The sequence below is a fragment of the Hyalella azteca genome, unplaced genomic scaffold, assembly GCF_000764305.2.
Source record: "Hyalella azteca isolate HAZT.00-mixed unplaced genomic scaffold, Hazt_2.0.2 contig16414, whole genome shotgun sequence".
NCBI classification, from domain to species: Eukaryota; Metazoa; Arthropoda; class Malacostraca; order Amphipoda; family Hyalellidae; genus Hyalella; species Hyalella azteca.
In genome coordinates, this window is record NW_025946238.1 from 22,539 (window position 1) to 47,332 (window position 24,794).

The window sequence follows — 24,794 nt, forward strand, 5'->3', positions numbered from 1 at the left end:
TTCATAACTATAACAATCACTAATACTCGCACACAGTCTGTAGCTGTCGACCTACTAACACGATTTATTACGCGTACCGTTCAAATTCCTTCAACGGGAGTCACAACAGTATTCTCAACGACAGTCATTCCACAACATGTTTTTAGTAAAACAACTTTCCACAACACTTTTTTTTATTCCCAGTTCGTTACCAGTGCTATGATCATACCTGGTCAGACACGAACTGTCGTCAGCACTTAGTTCAGTACTAGAATAGAATAGAAGTGTCGGCATTGAAGAAAAAGGCCCATGGCCTGTTGTACTACTGTAGCGGATCTGTACTACTGTAGCGGATCTCGCTGCATAAATACTGTTATATTTAAGAAAAAAGTAGAGAGAATTCATGCTAGAAAATCACTGCTTGCGTTGCAACACTTATTTCCGGTAGATTTTTCACAGTTCACTTCTGCAGGTGCAATTGTACACGGGGATAGTGCAGACGGCTAGTAAATCTGGCAAGTGTCGGTCGCATGGTGACTATCCGGCTAGTAAGCCTGTACACAAGGAGAGTATAAGGTGCCGCTATCTTCTCGTTCACGCCCGCCAGTGCGTCTTTAGCAGCCCTCGAGTGAGGTCTGTGAAGATGGATCGAGGGATCACCTTCAACAACTCGAGTCTGTACTTCGTTTTTATACTCTTTATTCCAGCCCTTAAAAATGCAACATCGGGAACAACAATACCATGACTAATAAGGTCTTCTTTCAGTTTCAAAATACTCGTTTCTCTCTTCATTTTGTTGGAGTAACCATCATAGCAAACATTCCACTTTAATTCATATTTTTGGAATATTTCAAAGAATAATTGAATATCGTCTGGAATCCACTTTGTTGGGTTCTTCTTAGAAACATTATCGTTCAAACAAGCCATGATTCACTTGACCCAAGATACTTCACAGGAGCGGCACAGATTCTCTCACCATGGCTGAATCAGCGCTACTAGCCACTTCTCCAGCGAAGAAATCAACACATCGTTGTCCCTCTCGGCCGCGTCTCGGGCACTTGCCGGCGCATGCTTCTGAAACAGCTGAACCCCTATACACGAGGCTAGTAACGTGGACAGTTCATGCGGCGGATGAACTAGCGGCTCGTACTATCCCTGTGTACAGGCACCCTAACAGCCCACTTCTATTCCTATAGCTGCTCCAGAAGGGCCGTGGTAAGCTGACTGATTTAGAAACATTGCCTTTAGGATTATCCTTGTCTTCAGTTGTGCTCAATGTAGTGTAGCCGTTATAGATGGAATCTGGAGACAGTGCAAGGTTCTGTGTTAGTCAAATTTGTTATACCTTAATTAAGCTAACGTGATAACTTGTTTACTTATCAAATTGACTAGTGTGTTTAAAATTAACAAAGCTCTGTTTTGCAGCAACATGCAGCCCCTGTAACATCGCTACAATAACACGCGCAACTCCACGGACCTCTAGCAATTCCACGTGATTCTAATCACGCCTCGTGCATCTCACCCCGCCACGTGCATCTCACTACGCCACGTTTATCTCACTACGCCACTTTTATCTCACCACGCCACGTGTATCTCATCACGCCACGTGAATCTCACCACGCCACGTGTATCTCACCACGCCAAGTGCATCTCACCACGCCACGTGTACCTTACCACGCCAAGTGTATCACGCTACGCCATGTGTATCTCACCACGACACGTGTATCTCGCTACGCCACGTGTATCTCACCGCGCCACGTGTATCTCGCCACGCCACGTGTATCTCGCCACGCCACGTGTATCTCACCGCGCCACGTGTATCTCACCGCGCCACGTGTATCTCACCGCGCCACGTGTGTCTCACCGCGCCACGTGCTCCTGACACCTCGTCATCACCACGTGCTCCTGACAGCTCATAACCACGTGCCCTGGGGCCGTATTATCAAAACTTCGTAAGTACGCAAAATCGACTTACGAGTGGCGTAAGTGCTGATATGATGACGTAACTCTAGTTACGTCATCATAGTTGCGGCCGTATAAAATGAACACAGCTTTTACTGTCCACATCATGTACCACATTTGTCCCACGGATTTTATAACACCAAATGTTTGTACTTACGTTCATAGAGCGACACACAACCTCTCGTCTTCCTGGCTCAATGGTGACTGAAGCAATCGTAGTTTGAACGAGATGCAGACGGGGCATAATGGCGATTCTCGGAGATGCGGTTAAAGTGTTAAAGTTCGTGTGGTGAGATAGGTCAATTGACTACAGCTGCTTAGGTGCCAGGATGACAATATCTATAGCATTTAGATGATTGATATTGGTTCCAGGGCTGATTTGAGCGTTAATTTGCTGGTCTACGGCTGCGCACCCGTAAATCAATAGTTCCCTATCGCTTCAGCAGACACTCTTAAACTTGTGCGGAACTCCACCTACGACATCTCCGAGCAGGCGTACAGTTACGTTACGTATCTTCCCGCGCAAATGTTTTGATAATACCACCTCTAGAGTTACGTCATCAAGTCAGCACTTACGCCACTCGTAAGTCGATTTTGCGTACTTACGAAGTTTTGATAATACGGCCCCGGAGATGTCGTAAGTGGAGTTCCGCACAAGTTTAGAGTGTGTGCTGAAACTATTGATTTATTAGCAAGTAGCAACACGGTGAATTGTGACAGAATTTAGTCAATAATCCGACATATAATATCTGATCGTGCTAAACGATGCTTTTGGGATAAAAATGTCAATTGCCTTTTGTGCTATAATTTGCAAGCAAATGTAGATATTCATGTCATAGAATTTTATGATCATTCACTTGAACAATATCTTCATGCATTTTTTATTCAAAATTATATTGAGGTTGACAAGCCAACCATTTTTCTAGTTCTCTGTAAACAAATTTATTTCTTTTTCTGACAGTCGCAACTCAAACTCACGAAATTTTCTAAATTCTTTGTAACCTTCTAATTTTGAATGGGAATAATGCATTTATTTGCCCTTATTGCAAGAAATTTCGTTTGATGATCACAACAACAAGTGCATTACTATTTGGATAACGTCTCACTCATTTATCCAAATACACCCTAGTCAGGCACCGCAAATGCCGCTGACATCGCACATCCTACTTTCATCCCAGCGCACTGCGCACTGACTGGTCGTGAGGACGGTGAGGAGCTTACTGGAGCTATAGGAAGAGCAAATCCAAAGCCTCTCAGGATTGGCTAGTTAGCCAGATGGTTTTGATAATACGCTTTTAGCTAAGACTTGCGTTCGAAAGTTTTGATAATGCCAATATTAGGGTGTACTTACGTAACACGTAACTTTTTTTTGTAAGTACAAAAAGTTACGAAGTTTTGATAATACGGCCCTGCAGGCCTCCCAGTTCGTTCCGTGGCCACCATCATCGAGCAGGTCACGTGAGCTAACAATGAACTGGCAATCTCTTATTTGTTGTCATTAACCAACCAATCTCATCTGGCCGCCCAGTTAATTTTAACCTGTTCCTGTTAGCACAACTCTTGTAACCCTGGCCTTGAAAATCCTGAAACAGAGTCAAACTCGAAACTTATTCAAATGTGGTCGGGTGCTAGCCCCCACACGTGGATACAACTACACTCCTCCTCGCGACCCGTTCAATCCCTTCAATTGAAAGTCTCGTGTCGCTGTGCACGATAATTTCATCTTTTTATTACTAAAAACAGATAACAGAGTAATGACTCTACTCATCAGTACACTGATGAATTGTAAATATATGTCGATGTTCTGTAGCTATTATAATATTAGTTATTTAACAACGTCATTTATCAGAACCCACAGCGTCCAATTGCATTGGAAATGTAATCTGTTTATTCATGGCGCTATGAATTCATTCTTCATGTACGCTCGAATCGCCACACTAGGGGAAATTTTAGCTTTCTGGGTAGAAAATTTTACAATATTGGATCATAATTATTTTGCATGCCTGTAATAATTCTTGGCGGTCTGTGTACGGTGAATACCTGTGTCTGTTGCCCATTAATTGCACCAATGAATACGTCATAATGATTGCTTACGTATTAATGTGAATAACAGATAACCACGCATTCATGTACGTTACAGCTTGGTGCATTTGGTTAGATCGTAACGTGTAATTTATCTTACTCCGGCATCGTGGGTATTGCGCACACCGTTTCCATGCAACGAGAATCTAGGCTTCATTATGTACGGATCGTGTTGTCATTAAAGTAAGTATCTAATGATCATGTTTTATTTTACTTTGAAAATAGTAAAGAATGGACTACAGGTTTACACATATGAAATATTTCACACACGAAAAGGCCTGTAAAAATAAGCAGTCACTGTCGCGTTTATAAATTAAATATTAACGCGAAGGGTACGAAAAAGGAAAACTTTTCGTCAACTCAGAGGATTTCCCGGGATGTTGGAAACAGAATCGACGCTCTGATTTTAAACTGGACGCGTCCTGTGTATTCGTAACACGCTCCAGCAGTTCTCGCCCCATATTTCGTGATTATATGGTGCCATTAGTGTTAAATCATACAATTTTACTTAAAATCCTTGTAGTTGACATCCAGTAGGAGCGATAACATTTATTTTTGTGAGATTAGCTAACATTTGTCGTGTTAAATTAGAAATCTTGTGGGTGACTGTGACAGCCATTTGCAAACGTGAATCTAAAGCTTGTCTGGGCCTGCCACAGTCAAGTGTGGAATTAGTTATCTGAGATCCAGAAGCAAATTGATGGAACTGTAATTTTTAAAATGGCTTATTTAACCGATAAGGGTTTAATTAACTCTCTATTTAATTTAGCTACCGTATGTCACGTTTTTTTAACATACTGACTCATGTTTCTCTAGGAGAAGTTTGAATCTCCTTGATTGAATCATTCAAGTGGTCAGTGCTAACAAGCAAATAATGTGTAGCACATTATAAATCAATCAGTATTAGTTAGATAGATCCAGTCTGAATAGCGTGCATTTTGGAATTTCAGTGAAATAATTATTCAGTACCATGGTGCAATTCTATAGGTTATTCAAAAGAACCTGGTCTTATGTCATTTTGAACCGATCAACGCTTCTTTACGGACCGATCGTAAAACACACCTTCACCGGCAAAAGCTTTCACACTTCTGAAGAAAGGTGAGCTGACAGCTACACTGGCCGTGAGGCGTGGCCCGCGTGGGTGGGCCTAATTTGAATTTGAATGCATGCATCGATTTGAAATCCTATAGACATAGTATACAAGTCATAGAGCCTAAATTTTTAATATCTATAAAAAATGTACGTTTCTGCATGGATTATAATGCTGTTAACATTAACAAACTTTGAATTATCTCTGATGCAAGAAATACTTGCTTAAATCATTTTATTTTCAATATAAGCGACTGGATGCAACAATCGGTTTGCAAGAACCAACATAGCCCTGAACAGCAGTAATTTCGAATTTTCGATTGACGTTAATTTCTAAATTAAAATGTATTTAGCCAGTATTTCTTGCATCAGAGATACTGTCAAGTATTTCAATGCTAACAGCATCAAAATCCACACAATGCATTTTTTTATGTTGATGTTCTTGGTGTACCACGTGTTCTTATGTGTGACGTCACCGCAGGCATATGTAAACAAAGCCTGACAGATGGGAACAGTTTTCGATTGAAATCGATGGTTATTTGTGAATAATATTTTCGATTGTGATATTATAACATATTTCCGATGGTGAAATAATTTTGATTGTGATATTGACACTTGCCAGTAGTGTCAATATTTGAACATCGAAGTTCTAACATAATTACGAGGTAGAAGGACTGAGCAGAGCTGAGATCATGGCTGAAGCTTCTTAACCGATGTCATAATTGTCATTGTCATTTTTTACGTCATTGATATCATTCTGGAACCAACGTAAGTAACTAAGGAATTTCCCAGTTCAAATATTTATTGATATATTTATATCAATTTCAAAACTTTACGTATTTCTAAAGGGAGTTGTGATGAGACCATGGGAGTCGAACCGTTGAATTTAGACCATTGCAACTTGCAACAGGGGCCCAAGGGCCAAGGCCCAAGGGCATGGGGCCTTGCGAAGGGGTTAAGACCGCAGACCGCCGCACGGCGGTGGACCGACATAAGTACCTCTCTTCATAGACTTCCACTATGTTCAGTACTGTAGAATTGAAAGATATCAGAATTTGTCAAATTGCTTGTTTTGCTATTTTTTATTTATAATGTATGACAACCGTCTGCACTTGCGCAGGTATCGATCAAATAAAAGAATATATTTAGTAGTTAAGCGCATTTCGGAGCCATTAGATTAGAGCAACGTGAGTAATCAGTGTTTGACCAGGGTGTAATTTCATGGCGAAATGTGATACAGCGGGCCAATTTCTTGCTCAAGCCAACCTGACTTACCTGAGGCCAGTAGAGCACTCGAAATTACTAGTAAATATTTCAAGAAACTGATTTGCTTTTAGAGCATATGATTTGAATTAGCCTAAGCTGCTAGTTATCACGTTATTTTTTGTGCCTTAGATTTCACTTTATTCTGCTGATGTGAGCATTGAGAATGTTTCAGCTCACGTTTATTGTTATTAAGACTTTTCTTACATGTCTTCATGTCTAGGTTTTCAAGCGACGAGAATTATTGAACTAATTCATTTTTAAACCAAGCTGTGGAATGCTCACTTTTCTTAGATTCGAGTTGTGGTGAAATCTTCAATTTCTTTTACAATTGATTCTTGTTTGAAGCAGAATAGTGAACCATGCATGTCCTTTGAACTTTTTAGAAGAGTAAATTTAATACCTGATTTCATTTCTATTTGGAATATTTCTAATTAAATTCTGAAAGTGAAGGATTTACGGTGGGTTTAAGAAGTAATTATTCAGTGAAGTATCAAGTTTCCTTGGACCTTACGATTTAACGCCTACCATTAGGCGACTATATTGCCACCAGATCCTGGTGACCCAAGGTAGGCGCGACAGTCAGTCGTAATCGACTATCCTTACATAACAGTATGGATTGTGAACAGATCCCCCTGCAAGGACGGCTTATACGTACGTAAAAATCTACTGATTTAGATCTTCAGTCAACAATATACATACGTGTCTTCGCTACCATAGCTCAGATGGAAGTTAGGACAGACATCAGTCTTGATGTCCAGCCATTCTCATGCTATGTAGGAAGAAATACTTATATTGATATTAGTAATAATTTGCAGTTTGGTTGCTAGATTAATTAAATGCAAAAAAGTAACTGTACCAGGTAATTTGACTGAAGTTGATGTAAATTACATACCGTATATATGGTAGATTTTTTTAGACACCTGGAACATCACAAAAATCGATCTTAAGGCAAAATATACATTACACAACTTTAAAGGAGAAATAAGCAATTAAAAAGCAGTTCTGTGTATTTTTCATAAAACGAAAATTCTTACAATTACCTTAATTAATTATCTAAATTATTTATTTGCCAGAGTATACCAGCTTAAACACTTCCCGTGGCTTGTGAGTTTTCATATCTTCAAGCGCGAGGAGTTTGTACAGAAGCCGTATTAAAACTTCGGAGGAACGACTTCAACTTTTCATACCAAGGTAACCATCTTCAAATGATGCATATCAGAAGTTCAATATGAAATGCGAAACATCCTGGGAATTGCTTCCTGCTATGACATAGAACAAATGAAACGTAAATCTAAAGTAAATCAATATTTCTACTATTTGAAATGGAGAAAAATCTCAGTTCCATTATTATAGTGAGACTCTCTGTCCTCGCCGAGTAAGCGGTGCTTCCAATCGAAGAATAGGTATAGTACAGGAAATGCCATGACCTCATTCAAAACGCATCCTTCTCAACGCATGACTAATTCCAAACGTTTATTTTCCTCCACGTGACTACAATCAAAGCATGTACGTCCTTGCCGAAGAATAGTTATTACTACGGCTCATAAGTGAGGAGAAATTACAGTGAAAGGGGAAGAGTTGCATAAAGGCAAATATTGATGAATTATATATAATCATAAGTGAAAACATTGGGCAGCAGATGCAAAAATTTTGTTGGTCATGGAGGATGAATGATCATAGTTGTTTTCCATTGGAGCAATAGACATCCGGTTGGTCAGACAAACAGGTATCAATACCGAGTAAGTGGACTATACACTATTCTGCTGTGAATAAGACGCATTAGGTGCCACGATTGAGGTGATCCAGTCGAGGTAGGCTGCGACCCGCGTGTAGACACCAAACTGTCCGCACACTGCGGGACCGAAGCTAACCACCCCTGTCACCACACGCGGAACGCACGTCCCGGGAGGAGCTCCAGGAAGATCGAAATCCTCCTGCATCAGAGGCCCGCCGCTGTCGCCCTGAGATGTAACATAACCACAGTTAGAAACCAAATGTAGCTGCTCACAACTTTCCTCCCACGAGCCCTCATTATCAGCACACTACTCACCCCACACGAGTCCTTGTTGTCAGCACACATCTCACCCCACACTAGTCCTTCTTGTTAGCACATAACTCACCCCACGAGTCCTTGTTGACAGCACGCAACTCACTCCACTCGAATCCTTGTTGACAGCACACTACTCACTGTACAGGAGTCCTTGCCGTCAGCACCAGCGCAGATCATGTCTTTGGTTACGCCCCAGGGTGGTCGGAGGGCTGGGTGATCGTTGAAACGTTGCCAGCAGCGGTTGGGTGCGATGTAGTCAATTTTAACCTTCTGCAGACGGTCGACTGAGCCCAGCAGGTCAACTAAAAATATGGGAATTAAGTAAAAAATTATTTATTGTTGCAAATATGTTAACTGAACTTGATCAAATTTAAATGATACTAAATTGGAAGTAACAAGGCAGCCACGAGCGTTCTAAAATTGTCTTAATCTGCCTGCCCTCAGAGCTGCCCCAGCCGGCGACGGCGAAGGTGGAGGTGTGCTCAAAGTGCTGCACCGGCGAGATGGGGAGACAAGCAGGCAACACGCGCGCCGTCAGCCCCGCCTGAAATCATCAGACGAAATTTTGCTTAATTGCGGAGTCTTCACGAGCCTCAACATGCGCTGCAAATAATCTTACGTGAAATACATTGAGAATATATCGAGGACAACATGTAATTGAAATAATTGTAACTTACTTATACTGCCGTAACTGACTGTAGTGTGAGTTAGTGTAATTGTAGTAAACTTCTGTAAATTAAATTGTGAATTTTTGTCTTTGGCAATGACTGATGAGTAACGTTTGTCTAGGAATAAATGCACGGAAATTAGTACAGGTTGGCAGAAATTGTTCTTTATCAGGTTTCATTGAAGACCAGAGAATTTGTTTTATTGAGAATTTTCTCATTAGTTTTTTCGATATATCAAACACTATTTTTCGTTTGCGCTTGTAAATCGAAAACCGAATACCGAATCACATTTTTATTTCGTTAACAACGTTTCTAATGTATCAATCATTCATTTTCCAAGTTACAAGAAGCATTGAGTGATGAAATTTGTATAGACACAAGTACAAAATCATGTAAATACGATACTACTCAAAAATCAGAATTTGGCCGGAAATAATTGCCAAATCACAAAAATATGAAGATGATCAGGAATTAAATCGCATAAAATTACTCTAAAAAAGTCTCGAGGTTCTGACAAATCCGGTAGTTTGCAGGTTGACGGCTGCAGGAGTAATGAGGAGTATCCATAGAGTAATGATGGCCTCAGCTATCGCGAGTCGGTTGGCGTCGGGGCTTCGCATGTCGACGCTGGTGCATTCGTGCAGCACCGTACGAGTGATGGTCTTGTCGAGGGCCTCCATCAGGTGGTTCCTTGGTCCACCAGACTGAAGGTGGCACGTGAGACGTCGGCTTAATGTCGTGGTTGTGGGCCCGATGTAGTCCATTTTAGGGAGAAGTCTAAAATCTTCTCTATTGCAGAAAGTGTATAGACTACATTGGTCTCAGGAAAAACTCCCATTTTTGCAGGGACTATTTTTCATTACAAGATTCTGCGTTTTCTTGTTTTTATAATAGATCAGTAGTTCAATTTTATTATTAGTTACGCTTACGATGTTTCTGTGAACGATGGATTGAAGGATCCGTTCATCTGCTTTATAACCGCTGGTCATTTGATTCTCGTAGTAGATGGTTGTGACGTTAGCGTTAGTCTCTGGTTCGTTGTTGAGTCCATCTAAGTTTTGAAATTTCCGTGTCGCTTGTTCTATTGGCAAGCCCATTATTGACTAAGAACGTTAGCCTTGCCCTCATCAGAGGATATCTTTCGTTGATCTACTTTCAAATCAGAAATACCATCCTTTATCTTACACTTCGAGCTAGCGTACAAAAAGAAGGCTTTCGAGCTCTTTTTTAAGATTCTTTTGCAATTTCTCCACTCCATATTTAAATCAATTTTCAGATGAGCAGGTTTTGAGAGCTTGTTGGATGAGAGCACGTATTGTCTTGTAGCTTGATAATGAATGATTGATACATTTGAAACGTTAAAGAAATAATAATGTCCATCGGTCTCCTGATTTTCGATTTACCAGTGCAAACGAAATATTGTTCGATTTATTAAAAAAAATAATAAGAAAATTCTCATTAAGACAAATTCTCTGGTCTTCAATGAAACCTGCTTAAAAGAATAAATGCGTACAATTAATGACCAGAGAATGCATTATAATTTTCAAGAAGTCGAACAATTCTTTAGATGAGGTTGGTAGATCAAAAGGCAGATTTAGCAAATAATAATAATTTATTTAACGACGTTTCGAATGTAGCAACATTTATTTTCAAGTTGAGAGAAGCATTGAATAGTGAAATTATGTTGGACATAAGTACATAATAGAAGTAAATAGGATACTTCGAGCCAGAAAGTCCCAGAAAGTAAATAGAAAAATTTCGAGCCAGAAAGTCCCACCGCAAAAAATCTCAAATTTTCAAAGAATAATTGTACATACATATGTATGTTTAATTCGGCAGATGCTTCTCTTTTATGCAGGTTTCATTAAAGACCAGAGCATGCTTTTTATTAACAATCTTCTCATTTGTTTTTTCAGTGAGTGGGCGATTTGATTTCAAATTGTATCAACTGAAATGAAAAAAGCGATTTGATTTCAAATTATATCCACAATACCATTGATTTGTACTACTGTTATTTCATAAGTTCAATTTCAAGTGTTGCAAAACCTTCACCTGCTTGATAGTGAAAATTGTATTTTCGAAAGGTCGCAATCCATTAACATGTCATTTGGTAACATGCTTTTTGATCTCCCGGCGCCAGCAAGAAATTTTGTTCGACTCGTTGAAATAAAAACAAGAAGGTTATTAATAAAATAGTGCTCTGGTCTTTAATCAAACTTGCATATATGTATGCATGTATGTATGTAATGCAGGTTTCATTGAAGACCAGAGAGTATTTCTTATTGACAATTTTCTTATTGTTTTTCTCTATTCGGCGAATTAGGCTCTTGATAGGAACTGAAAAGTCAAATATCAGGTTTCCAAGGGACATTTTATTATAATTTTAATTTTCCATAATTCCATAATAGATTCCAATCTGTATCCATAATACTCTATGTTTGTACTAATGTCATTTCAAAATTTCAAATTCACTTGTTGCAAAACTCGTCCTCTGTACTTGATAATGAATGAAGTTGCATTCGAAACGTCGTAAAATTAAAATTATAATAAAATGTCCCTTGGAAACCTGATATTTGACTTTTCAGATCCTATCAAGAGCCTAATTCGCCGAATAGAGAAAAACAATAAGAAAATTGTCAATAAGAAATACTCTCTGGTCTTCAATGAAACCTGCATTAAAGAAAATCTTCTGCCAAACTACACCAATGTATATATGTATGTATGTATGAAATGTACATATGCATATTAATGTCTGATACATGACTAAGATGAAGATATTGCCAAACGAAAAATGCTACGTGATTTTAAGATCGCGATTTTGATGTGGGCCACCGTGGGTTATGACAGTACAAAGATGTTTTTGATTTTGATCGAATTCCAACTAACGACTAATATTTGTACAGAAACATAAGACGACTTGACTTAATGTATAAATATTGTATACCTAGGTTGTCAGCAAATAAAACGCTATTGCAATTTGAATGTAAAATTTTGGATAACTAATAAATTTAATTAATTCTGCCGTTCCCGAGGAACGCTGGAATCCATCCATGCATTGGTTCTGGATGGCTATTGTGAAGCACAGAAATCTTGTACAGGCACATCGAACGTCCATTCATCCATCATGCAACGAAAGGAAAGAGCTCATCACGATATTTTCTCCACTACAGCAGATTGAAATTGGAGAGATCAACGATCCCTGCACTTTTAGAACCACTCCATCCCAAATCTCAGGATTCTACCAAGTTTTGAATTTCTTTATTATTATCTAAAAAAATTAAATTTCAGGTCATTTAATATCCCGACACGATATTAATCGTGGAAACGCTTCAAACAATTTTATCTATATATTTGTGGTTCCAGGTGTCAAACAAACGAAGACAAAAACGTGGAAAAATCTATAAAAAATTACGCTGAAATAATGATCAGTCTTGGGGTTATCACTCACGGGATGTTCGAGTTTGAGGAGCCCGATGTCGTGGTACCATTTCTGGTAGTCAGGATAGGTGAAGATCTGCGTCACCTGCCCGAGATAATTTAATTGCACTTCAATATACATTATTGGCAAAGATACTGGTGGCTTAGCCAGGATCATTGAACGAATCCGAAGTAAATACTGCTACATACTGAGAAAAGTAAAATGTACAAATAACTCGTATCGCCCTATCAAAATGCCGTTCGATACACATTGTTGGATTCTCTCGAAACCGCATAACGGCAAACCAAATATAAAATGTTCGTTGTTCATAATAGAATAGAATTTGACTGTTGCCGATTCTTGTACTTTTCGTGACTAGATTCCACGAGGGATCCAGTCTTCTGAACCCGGTTTTTCCATAACTGACGATTGTTTGAGATAGCTGCTTACCTGGTCCATAAGGTGCAAGGCATTTCAAGACTGAACATATGCTGTTCTAGTCTGTTCTTGAAGGCGTTCATACACGGAGCGTCAACTATGCTATCAGGGAGGCTGTTCCACATGTCGGTGACTCGAAGCGAGAAGAAATGTTGTCGCATGGATGTGTTACAACGCAGTTTTTTTAGTTCATAGCCCCTGGTGTTGGTTCTCGTTTCAAATTCTAGGACTCATTCTGGGATCTTGTATAAACCGTGGGTATACTTGTATACTTCAAAGAGGTCACCACCAGAGATCAATAACAGAAGCTTAATGGAAGCTTCATAATCTTTAATCTTTTTTCATAAGGCTTGCCTTTTAATCCCGGAATTACCCTTGTTGACCGTCTTTGAACACTCTCGACTAAAGTACTGTCCTTTTCTAGTTTTGGTGACCACACGGCATTTCCAAACTCTAGATTCGGACGCACGACAGCGATAAACAAGAGCTTCGTCGCTTCTGCATCTAAGTACTCGTAAGAGCGTCTGATCAATCCAAGTCGTTTATTGGCTTTATTAACGTGATCTTCAATATGCTTAAAAATTTTCAACTCATCGACATTAACTCCTAAGTCTTTTTCCATTGTCGACTTCGACATCATCACTCTGTCGTCGCAACCATGTCTTCTCATACTGCAATCTTGCTGTTCATTGTTCTTGCCAAGGTGGATTACTTTACATCTGTCAGCATTAAAACGCAGCAGCCACTTATCAGCCCAGTCCACTAGCCTGTCAAGATCACCTTACAACTGTGATTTTCGGGACGTATTCTTCACTGTATTGTAAACTTTTGTGTCGTCAGCATACATCGAGCACCCGCTAGACACTGCTTCTGGTTGATCGATTATAAACGCAACGAATAAAACAGGCCCGAGAACGCTTCCTTGTGGCACGCCGCTGCGCACTGAAGCCCAGTCTGATACGGACCCATTAATACTGACACGTTGTCGTCTCCCTACTAGAAATTCTCTTATCCAACTGAGTACATCATCTCTCAATTCCCAAATACTTGAATTTAAGCAACAGCCGCTTACGTGGGTCACTGTCAAATAACTTGGCAAAATCAAGATACACTGCATCTACTGGCTTCCTTTCGTCCAGTAGGGTCCATTCATTCAGAGTAGCCAAGAGGTTAGTGGTGCAGGATCTACCGGCAATAAAGCCATGTCGACAGTCTGATAGGAGATTATCAACAGTTAAATGATCGAACAATTGATCCCTCACAACAGATTCCATTACCTTGCAAACGACACATGTCAAACTGACAGAGCGATAGTGGCCCGGGCAGCTTTTGTCACCTTTTTTGAATGGTGTCACTTGAGCTTCTTTCCAGTCAGCCGGTAAGATCCCTTCGTTCAAAGTTTTTCAAAAAAATTACGTCAAAGGGCCAGCTACGACGGTTGCTAACTCTTTAGTAATCTGGGGTGGAAGCCGTCCGATCCATATGACTTTTTGGGGTTCCGAGCTACCAGGCGCTTGAGAACCTCTTCTTCTTGTATTTCAAAACTTGTTTATTTAGAGCCGACTGGCGCTCCTCAATAGCTGGAATACTGTTCAAGTCCTCTTCAGTGAATACTAGCTCTACTAAAAAACTGATTAAGAACGTTAGCTTTGCCCTCATCAGAGGATATCTTTCGTTGATCTACTTTCAAATCAGAAATACCGTCCTTTGGCACTTTGAGCTAGCGTAGCAAAAAAGGCTTTCGGGTTCTTTTTTGCATTTATGGGCAATATTTTTTCGAAGATTTTACTGCGGAACCAGTTTTCTTTAGCTTGATTTCGAGCCATTGCGTATAGGTTATAATCAGCATCGGGACGAGTCTGTAAATAACGCTGCATGGTAGGCTTCTTTCGTGGTTTACAGCTTAGCTAGAACTATACTGTTCATTCTCTGAGTTTTTTGGTTTCACCAAGCTTAATATTAGATACACACGCATCAACTGCAGACATAACCGTGTCCTTGAGAAATGACCATGACTCAGACACATTCATGTCCTTAATACAATTCGAAATATTCGCTGCATTCACTGCTTCACTGAGTTTATCATAGTCGCCTTTCGCAAAATTCAAATGCTCACCTTCCGAGGCGTCTCTTCTTTACAGCACTTAATACTTAAAAACAATTATTGGTGATGGCTTTTGCCCAATGGAGCCTCGTGATGTTCCTGAAATTGGGTGTTCAACTGTTCATGCTTATATCACTAAGATATACACGTCACAGGCGCGTACATTGGCGTGGCAACATAACAGAGTTAAGCAACATTTTTAAGCAAGATAACAGATTAGCCTGATTAATGAAAAGAATGACCTTGAATTTATAATGGTAGGCAATGATGACTCACGTTAATCTCTTGTTCGATAGGCACCGATTCAGTGAATCGCTCTTTGATGATTTCTTCCCCCGCGAGCCCCGGTGGCAGTCCCAGATTGATGCTCGGTAGCACTCCCTTATCATGCGCTGAGCGGTCGTGCTCCCCCAGCCTCACCACCATCGTGATGTTGCGGCTGAACGCAGCAGTCAGTTAAGGATTGCCGAGTAAACTCGTATAAATTTTATGGCCGTAGGTTAATTGTGACTTGGGTTTATTGAAACAGAATTGATACCAGTCTATCAATTCCGTACATTAACGAAAGATAAATTCTTTCTAGTGTTGTATTTTTCGCAATAACAATGAAATCGAACTATCGATGGCATCCAAATATAAAGTCAATGTTAGTAGAGCTAGTCACCGACTTAGAGATAGGTTTTGACATTATTTTATACTGCATGCACACTTTTTATTACATGATTTGTTCCCTTCCAAGCGATTGAAGGAAATAATCTGATATAAGACTGTTTGAATCGTTGGTAGCGCATGCAAAACGTGCGTTTAGAACAGTATAAATGCATGCCGGTTCTTAACGATCAAATTTGAATTTTAAAATTCAAATAACACATGTTTATGTCCACTTTAGAGCACAATGCTGGGTCAGCGATGCAGCAGTGAGGTCTCGTCAGCAATAACTGCCACTCACTCGATGCAGTGAGCGGCAGTGAGCACGAAGAAGGGCGTGATGAGCGACCCACCGCACTTCCATACCGGTTTTTCCTCCATCCACCAGCCCACCGCCACCTGTAGCACACCAGCCGTACGTCTCACTGATTCAGCTGCTAAGAACGGACCGATGAAACCGTGTCTTGTATCCTGGTACATGTACTACTATACAGCCCGTAGTGCAATGTCGCATTTAAGGGGAGCAACTCGGTAAAAAAAACTTTTTTATTTACGGACGGATCACCTTGAAACTTGGTGCACATGTGTAAAATAGAAATCTAAGACTTTTTTGTTCATGTAATATTTTCGAAAAAAATGAAAGAAAACGTGAAATTTATAGAATACGGCAAAAAGAGGTACTGTAGAAATCTATCTCCTCCTAGGATTTTCAAGCTACAACAACGAAATACATTTCATTCGATGCGCAAAGACCATATCTAGCGATTCGTCGTAGCTTTTTTCGAAGTTCTTATTTATGTGAATGGGGGGATTTTTCGTCCGTTTTTCGGTTTTCCCCCTCCCCCTTTTTGCAAAATATAATCCAAACTGCAACGAAAGTACAAAAAAGCTACGACCATTCTCTATATCTTTTCTTTGCGAATCGAATGGTATATCTCTCAATGCTGTAGCTCGAAAATCACAGGAGGAGATAGATTTGCAAGATGACGCATTTTGGAAATTTTGATTGTTCAGGAGAGCCAAATAAGTAAAGTTAATTGAAAAAATATAACTCAGTACTCACTGCAGTGAGTGACAGAGAGCGCATTTTCTCGTAGACGAAAACGTGAAGTCACGGACGGACAGGACATGGCGAGCATAATAGTGCATTTTTTTCCATAAATGAGAAAATGCGCTAAAAAGATGTCCAACAAATTGCTTGATATTGTAGCCCAATTTATAAGTTCAAAACTGCATTACGCAAAAATTATAGCATGTACATCCGTGATATTTGCTTTCTTGAACGCTCATCGTTTGTAGCTTTCAAACTAGTGCAAACACTTTGCAATCAACATGAATAATGATCTATAAATACAGGTTTAATTTAAGAAATCTTTGAACGTATTGTTAAAAAAACGTGCATTTTATACATTTTTGAAATTGCTTTACGCAAAAACTATAGCACGCACATACATGCGGTGTACTGCGTTAGACGCGCCTTTTCAGCAGCTACAAAATGAGTTAAGAAAATGGAAAAACCAAAATTCTCGATTTTTGACCGAGACGCTCCCCTTAAGAGTCCCAGTTCATAATTGTTGTGGTTTTACGAAAAATATTTAGTTTTCACAAATACCTGTGGACTGGAGTTTTTGCGTGGTAATTCACATGTAGACTCCGTGGAGAGAGAGACTAGACATATTTTCTCAATTGCCAATTTCGCGAACCGAAAAACGAAGAGCAATTCAAAAACTGACAATTTTTTCAGATTCTCTTAAATATTTATTAATTTCTTGGAAGCCTCAGCAATCATCTTTCCGCATCTATATCACGATTAAGAACACTACACTCTGGTCCTGGAAGTCGACAATAGATCCCAAATATACATGGCGAAGAACACTCAGATCCCAACAGTCGACAAGAGGGGATCTGAAAGTCGACAAAAATGCGCGATGAACACTAAACTCCGGTTCCAACAGTCCATAAATATTCGTAAGTATGAAATGAGTTAACACCACAACTTTCTACATGACTCACAATGTGAGGGAACTCCCCCAGCAAGGTCTCCTGCCCCCCGTATATGAGAGGCCGTGAAGTGATGCACGAGACGTTGAATTCCTGCGAGGCGGCGGCACTCCAGTATTGCGTCCACGCTGAGCACACTGCCAGCACGCGAATGTTATTACTTACACTAATAAACTGACATAAATTATAAAAGTTGTTTTGAATTGCAAGTTAACCAAGAAGTTAAAAGCTAAGAAAATTCCAATAAAGTTCAAAAACATTACATTTTGTTATTTCAACATTTATCCATATGCAAAGCTTTCATAATATAATAATATGGATTATAATATGAAACTCACATGGTAAAGAACTCGTACATTTTCAGACTATTTTGAAAACCATAAACTGCGTTCAAATCACGCGATTCTAAGATTAACTAAGAATACACACGCTTTAGTTTCGTGGAGACCTCGTCATAATAAAATGTCTAACTCATTTTTGTTCATGAGCTCTATGAAGCAAGCTCATGGAACGTCCTCGACAATGACTGCAGAATGAATAATATCAGGATGAAGGAATTTATATAGGGATGATGACAAATTTATCATTTATCGTTGCTGTGAGAGATCCTCACTTTGCATGGCGATGATCTCGGGCCTCCGGCAGCAGACGTGCACGGCCGCAGCAGAGGAAGTCTTGCATAAGGTCACGGCTCCGTTGTGTCGCGCCACGCCCCCCGTCCTCATGCAGGCGGTCAGCTCTTCGCAGCGGCCAACAGCACCGTCCCCCAACACGCACTCCAGACCAAGATTCCCATCCGTCCGAACCACTGCAAACCCAGCAGCGACTTTGTTATTGGGAGAATAGTTCTGTTTGGCCGACGGTCGTCAAAATACGTCGAGGGCTCATACAATCTCCGGATTGAGACTACTTTTCTCATTCCGTACTTTTGTATGGCCTTATGTACAGGGTCCGCCATATTTATAGCAACGCATGTTTTTTATTGGATGAGCTAGTAGCCAAGAATTACCTAAACAATTTTCAGACATATTTATTCAATATGACCACCCTTATTTTTAATTACGGCCTCCAATCTATGCGGGAAAGCTTCACAGGAGACATGCAGCATTTCTTGGGGGATCAAGTCCCATTCTCGCGTCAATTTAGACTTCAAACTATCCAAATAATCATGAGGTGTTCTGCAGGCCCTACTCTCTAAAATAGCCCACACAGAAAAGTCGGGAGGATTCAAATCAGGGCTTCTTGAGGGCCATTCCTTTTTGATAATGAACGCTGGGATGTGACCCTGAATCCAGTTTTGGGTCATGTTTGAGCCATGTCTTGTTGAAACTCCATGGTGAGCCGTTGAAATGTGTAAGGGCCCAAAGTAACAACACAGCTTACAAAATGTCCGAAATGTATCTCTGACTGTTCTATTTCACTCCTGAAGGGACAAAAACGAGTGGGGACCTCCCAGTGGCGGTTACCGCGTCCCAAACCATCACGGACATGGGAGTTTGACGTCATGTTGTTGTTCTGGTTGCCACGGATCCATCTCAACTCCAAACTCTGTCATTTTGACAGTTAACGCTTTGTTCAATGTCAAATTTTTTTCTCGTCACTGAACACCAAGTCGGGCAGTGTGTCATCATCCTAAATGAGATCAAGAATGTGCTGGCATCTTTCGAACCTCATTCGTTCATGACGGTCTGTTAGTTCATGCCTTGTATGCATCTTGTAAGGGGAGGTTTTGAGGTCATCTTTGAGGACTCTACGCATTGATGGCTGACTGACTCCTGCTTCTGCAGCCAATTTTGCAGCTGAGCGACGAGGGTTTCTCCTCAACTTCTCTCTTGTCTTTTTGACCAATTGTTTTGTTTGGAAACTTCGTTTTCTTCCTTGACCAGGTCGATTGCATGTTTCACCAGTTTCCTTTAATTTTTTTACCACCTTCTACACAGTTTCACGACGAATTTGGAGCTTATTTGCAATAGAATAGAACAGAAGTGTCGGCGTTGCAGAAATAGGCCCATGGCCTGTTACTGATTCTTGAATTTTTCGTTACTTGATTCACAAGGGATCCGGCCTTTGGAACCCGATCTTTCCATAACTCACGATTGATTGAGATAGCTGCTGGACTTACTGCCTGGTCCGTAATTTGCTAGGCATTTTATGACTGAACATATGCTCCTGCATAGCTTCGTCTAGTCTGTTTTTGAAGGCGTTCAGACTCGGAGGGTCAACGATGCTATAAGGGAGGCTGTTCCACATGTCGGTGACTCAAAGGGAGTTTTTTTTTTAGTTTATATCCGTGGCCCCTGGTGTTAGTTCTTGTTTCAAATTCTAGTAATCCTTCTGGGACCTTGTATAAGCCATGAGTATACTTGTATGCTTCAATGAGGTCCCCACGCAGACATCGATAACTGAGGCTTGGAAGCTTTATAATCTTTAATCTTTACTCATAGGACTTGCCTTTCAAGCCCGGAACTATCCTTGTTGCGCGTCTTTGAACACTCGCTAATAAATTTTTGTCCTTTTCCAGTTTCGGTGACTACACGTTTCCAAACTCTACGTTCGGGCGCACGGCAGCAACAAACAACTGCTTCATCGCTTCTGCATCTAGGAACTCGAAAGAGCGTCTGATCAGTCCAAGTCGTTTATTGGCTATATTAACCTGACCTTCAATATGCTTTAAAAATTTCAACTCATTGTTGATATTAACTCCTAAATCCTTTTCCATTGTCGACTGCGACATCATCACTCTGTCGTTGCAACCTTGTCTTCTCATACTGTAATCTTTTTGTTCATTATTCATGCCAAGGTGGATAACTTTACATTTATCAGCGTTAAAACGCAGCTGCCACTTATCAGCCCAGTCAACCAGCCTGTCAAGATCACCTTGCAACTGTACTTTTTGCGGCGTATTCTTCACTGTATTAAAAGTATTATAAATTTTTGTGTCGTCAGCATGCATCGAGCAAACGCTAGACACAGCTTCTGGCAGATCGTTTATAAACGCAACAAATAAAATAGGCCCGAGAACGCTTCCTTGTGGCACGCCGCTGCGCACTGAAGCCCGGTCTGATACGGACCCATTAATACCGACACGTTGTCACCGTAAGGCCAGTCTAGTCAAGAAAAGTACAAGAATCGGCGACAGGCCTATCCAGGCCTATTCTTTAATGCCGAAGATACTATACTACTATACTACATAAGTAATAGTAAATTTGGACACCTTAGACTTCTGCAATATAAAATAGATGAATTAATATATTATATTAAGCTTCATTACAAAAGAAAAGTCTCCTAGAAACCAATTTATTTTTTATAGCAAACATCCGCTGCCATAAATATGGCGGACCCTTTAGTATCCAAACAATATCCTATTGTCTATATAAAATGTAAAGATTATTATTTAGATATTGACAAAGATTATGCATATTGTGATATTGTCACTCTACTCTGCACTTATCGTAATATTCTCAGTTATATAGCACACTTCATATCACAACACCTGGTGCACACTCAGCGTCACAACACCTGCAGCAGCACCCACCTGCCACCAAGCGGTGCCACTGCTTATCAACAGCCCCAGCACCCACCTGCCACCAAGTGGTGCTACTGCTCATCAACAGCTCCAGCACCCACCTGCCACTAAGCGGTGCCACTGCTCATCAACAGCCTCAACACCCACCTGCCACCAAGTGGTGCTACTTCTCATCAACAGCCCCAGCACCCTCCTGCCACCAAGCGGCGCCACTGCTCATCAACAGCCCCAGCACCCACCTGCCACCAAGTGGTGCCACTGCTCAAGCACCCACCTGCCACCAAGCGGTGCCACTGCTCATCAACAGCCCCAGCACCCACCTGCCACCAAGCGGTGCCACTGCTCATCAACAGCCCCAGCGCCCACCTGCCACTGCTCATCAACAGCCCCAGCACCCACCTGTCGCTCCAACGTTGCCACTGCCCACCACCAGGCCGAGTACCACACAGAAGACGCGCCAAGCTGTCATGGCGGCACGACCTGATTCGCCGTAGGGCACTCTGCTGTTCACGTCAGTTTAACATGAAAATAAATCAAATATGGGTAATAAACGATCATTAGTCACGAGTGCAAACACATATAACTAGAAAAATGATAAGCGGTGGATTGTTTAGCACAAAGCTAAGATTTTAGGGCTCGAAGTGAAGTTGAAATTGAGCGTTCGCAGAACAACGTTTTAATTAACGGGAATTTAGGTTCGAAGTAACGTTTGTTGACCATGATCATAAGACTGAAAGAAATTTAATCAACGCACAAATCTCATATTACAAGAATTTTTAAATCGCTAAATGCTTTTCTTCATGGACTCTTTTATGAATCAGTCTTTTATATTTAAAAAAAATTTAACTGAGTCGGCGGTATCATTAAAATATTTTGAATGTTATTATGTAGTTCATTCAAGTCATTACTAATTATTAATCAAAGTGTAGTGGACATTAAGGATTCAAGAACAAATTCCATCACAGGGCGGAACAAAAATAGTTGCATGGTCTTGAAAATTCCCCGTGACCTTGGAGTCGGAGTGACTAACTGCTCGCCCGAACTGAAAAGTTTCTGCATTGACCATATTGCAATGTTTCAACCTTCTACTACGCATCTGCAAATAGCAAAACTCATAGGTATTCAGTGACTAGGTATGATAGGTAGCCTTTTCCCAATACTTTGCACTGGATGGCGTCAGTGAGCAACTAGTCACACCACAGCTCACAATGAACTGGTCGTAGCCGATTTGTTGTGCAATGCGACGCACACTATCAGCTGCAGCGGACGCCCGCACCAGCCGCAGCGAACCCACGTTCAGTAAACGCAAGTGCATCGTTCTATTTACATGGAAAGAATCATCTTCGTACGAAAATTTAAAGTATTGGCCATGCAATCATGAATCACCCAAGATGACGAAATTTTCGAATTATGAAAAGCTCGACCGAAAAACATTGTTGATAAAAGACCAAGTTTAGAACAAATCAACAACGCTGAGAATTAAAATTAAATATTCGGTAGATAGAGAGTAACGTTTTTATGCCAAAGCACCCATGCATAAACGTTCAGGAAACGATCAAAAGCGATCATTTATCGTATCCAAGATTTTGTTTCTTTCAAAATGATCCTATCTGGTAAATAAATTTCTTTGTGCTATTTTCTTGCATATATAATTGCACATAAATGGTTTTGGCCGTACATAATAACCTTGGCATTTCGCTTACAAGGTGTCATTTGAACGCAATTAATTTGGCAAAGAGCTTGAGCCAACGATCGGGCCGTTCATTCTGCGATCAACAAATTAGGCACAAGACACTAGTTTTTTCATAGTTCGGTACAACTAAGAATCATGTCCTGTTCATGCATGATTGAGCCATTCTCCGTGGATATCCTGATTAATTGCAGGCACAGGGTCTCCATTAAATTATAGTTACTGTGTTCAACTTCAAAGTAGAAGCACAGTTTTCATGTTGTCTTTAACATTTATATAATTAGAATTTCGAAACAGGATCTAAGTTCTCCGAGCAGTGTGATGTCCCTGTTTCTGACAGTGACTTTAAGTGTTAGCTTGAATAGCTTCCACCTCCGGTACTTCAGATTTGCGTATTTTAGAATCATTGTACTAACTTGGATTAACTTATAAAGATATAAGTTAATCCTAAAAGATTAACTTATCTAGGCTCCATCTAGGCTTCGTTATGTACGGATCGTGTTGTCATTAAAGTACTTATCTAATAATCATGTTTTATTTTACTTTGAAAATAATTAAGAATCGACGGACAGTTTATCACCTAAGAAATATTTCACACACGAAAAGACCATTAAAATAAGCTGTCACTTAGTCGTAATCGACTATCCTTACGAACAGTATGGATTGTGAACAGAGCCTCCTGCGAGGACGGCCTGTATGTACGCAAAAATCTACTGATTTAGTTTTCCAGTCAACAATATACAGTGGGGGGAAATAAATATTCGTACACTTGAAAAATCGTATTTTAATGTATGTAAGTACACAAACTTAACAGTAAAAGTGATTTAAATTATGTATAGAGACGCATAGTATTCAAAAATACTATCAAAAGAAATTAAATCTCAATGCAACAAAAAACAATGCAACATGTTCACTTAAACTAAACAAAAAGAAAAATAAAAACCCTATCCCTACCTACAACATTTCCTCAGCTTGATCAGTATGCATTTTCTACAGCCATCACTCGATCAAAATCGTCGCGCCTATCAATCGCGCATTATCGTATCAAATCTCCGCCTTTTCAACGGCGTCTCGTCATTTCAAAAATCTCTGCTATCCATGCAATACGAGTTCCCTTCCTGGCATGCCTGAATGCTTTCCCTAAACATTTCCTTATCATTGAGTTCTCGCAGAACTATTCAACAAACTTCTCGTAATTCATCATAATTCTCGGAAAAGTAAATCATCTCGGTTTCTAATATCTCAATCGAATCCATCATTTCTACATCTCGCAAATCCACATAAGTTTTTATGACTCGCTCGTAATAATCTTGCCTTCGAAGGGGCAGCACCCTATTTGAAATCTTCGTACGTCACACTACTCACACATCCTATAATAGTTAAATCTCACGCTACAATTATCCGAACTCGTTCTCGCTCATTAAACTCATTACCGGTACTATAGTTATATCAACCAAATTCGTACGCAATTAAATTCTTGTAAAAAAATGGACTCAATCACATTCGTACATCGTCCAATCGCTCGGTAGTCTAGCGTAATTCTAAGTTAAAATGAACGCGACAACTTCTACACTTAACTATAAGTCAAAATACTGGGCATAAAAATTTCCTACTAAGATTTACTTCCTGAAAAGTTTCAATCCTGTGACATTGAGTTATAAACGCTTATTAAAAATTTGTGTCTACAATCGGTCCGCAAAAAAAAATTCTTCTCACCAAAAAAAAAGGTCAGCAAATATCTATTTGATAAAAATTGTCCGGGTGCGCATATAAAAAAAATCATAACGAGAATATAATTTTGACAAACTAGCAAAAAAAAAAAAGAAAGAAAAGAAATCTCAACAAACGATAATTTTCTGAACGTGACACTTTA

The 24,794-nt window shown here is 40.1% G+C and overlaps 1 protein-coding gene across 1 annotated transcript; it reads right to left on the bottom strand.

Annotated features, from left to right (window-relative positions):
• Positions 1 to 7,373: 7,373 nt before the first annotated feature.
• On the bottom strand, positions 7,374 to 22,091 carry LOC108667483 (phenoloxidase-activating factor 3-like). The gene is made up of 9 exons (XM_018154517.2): positions 21,631 to 22,091; positions 18,319 to 18,513; positions 17,718 to 17,842; positions 16,006 to 16,103; positions 15,333 to 15,495; positions 12,545 to 12,619; positions 8,867 to 8,972; positions 8,567 to 8,730; positions 7,374 to 8,339 (listed from the first exon to the last, which is right to left on the bottom strand). The coding sequence occupies exons 1-9, from the start codon at positions 21,698 to 21,700 to the stop codon at positions 8,127 to 8,129; spliced, it is 1,209 nt and encodes a 402-aa protein (XP_018010006.1). The 5' UTR covers positions 21,701 to 22,091; the 3' UTR covers positions 7,374 to 8,126.
• Positions 22,092 to 24,794: the final 2,703 nt, after the last annotated feature.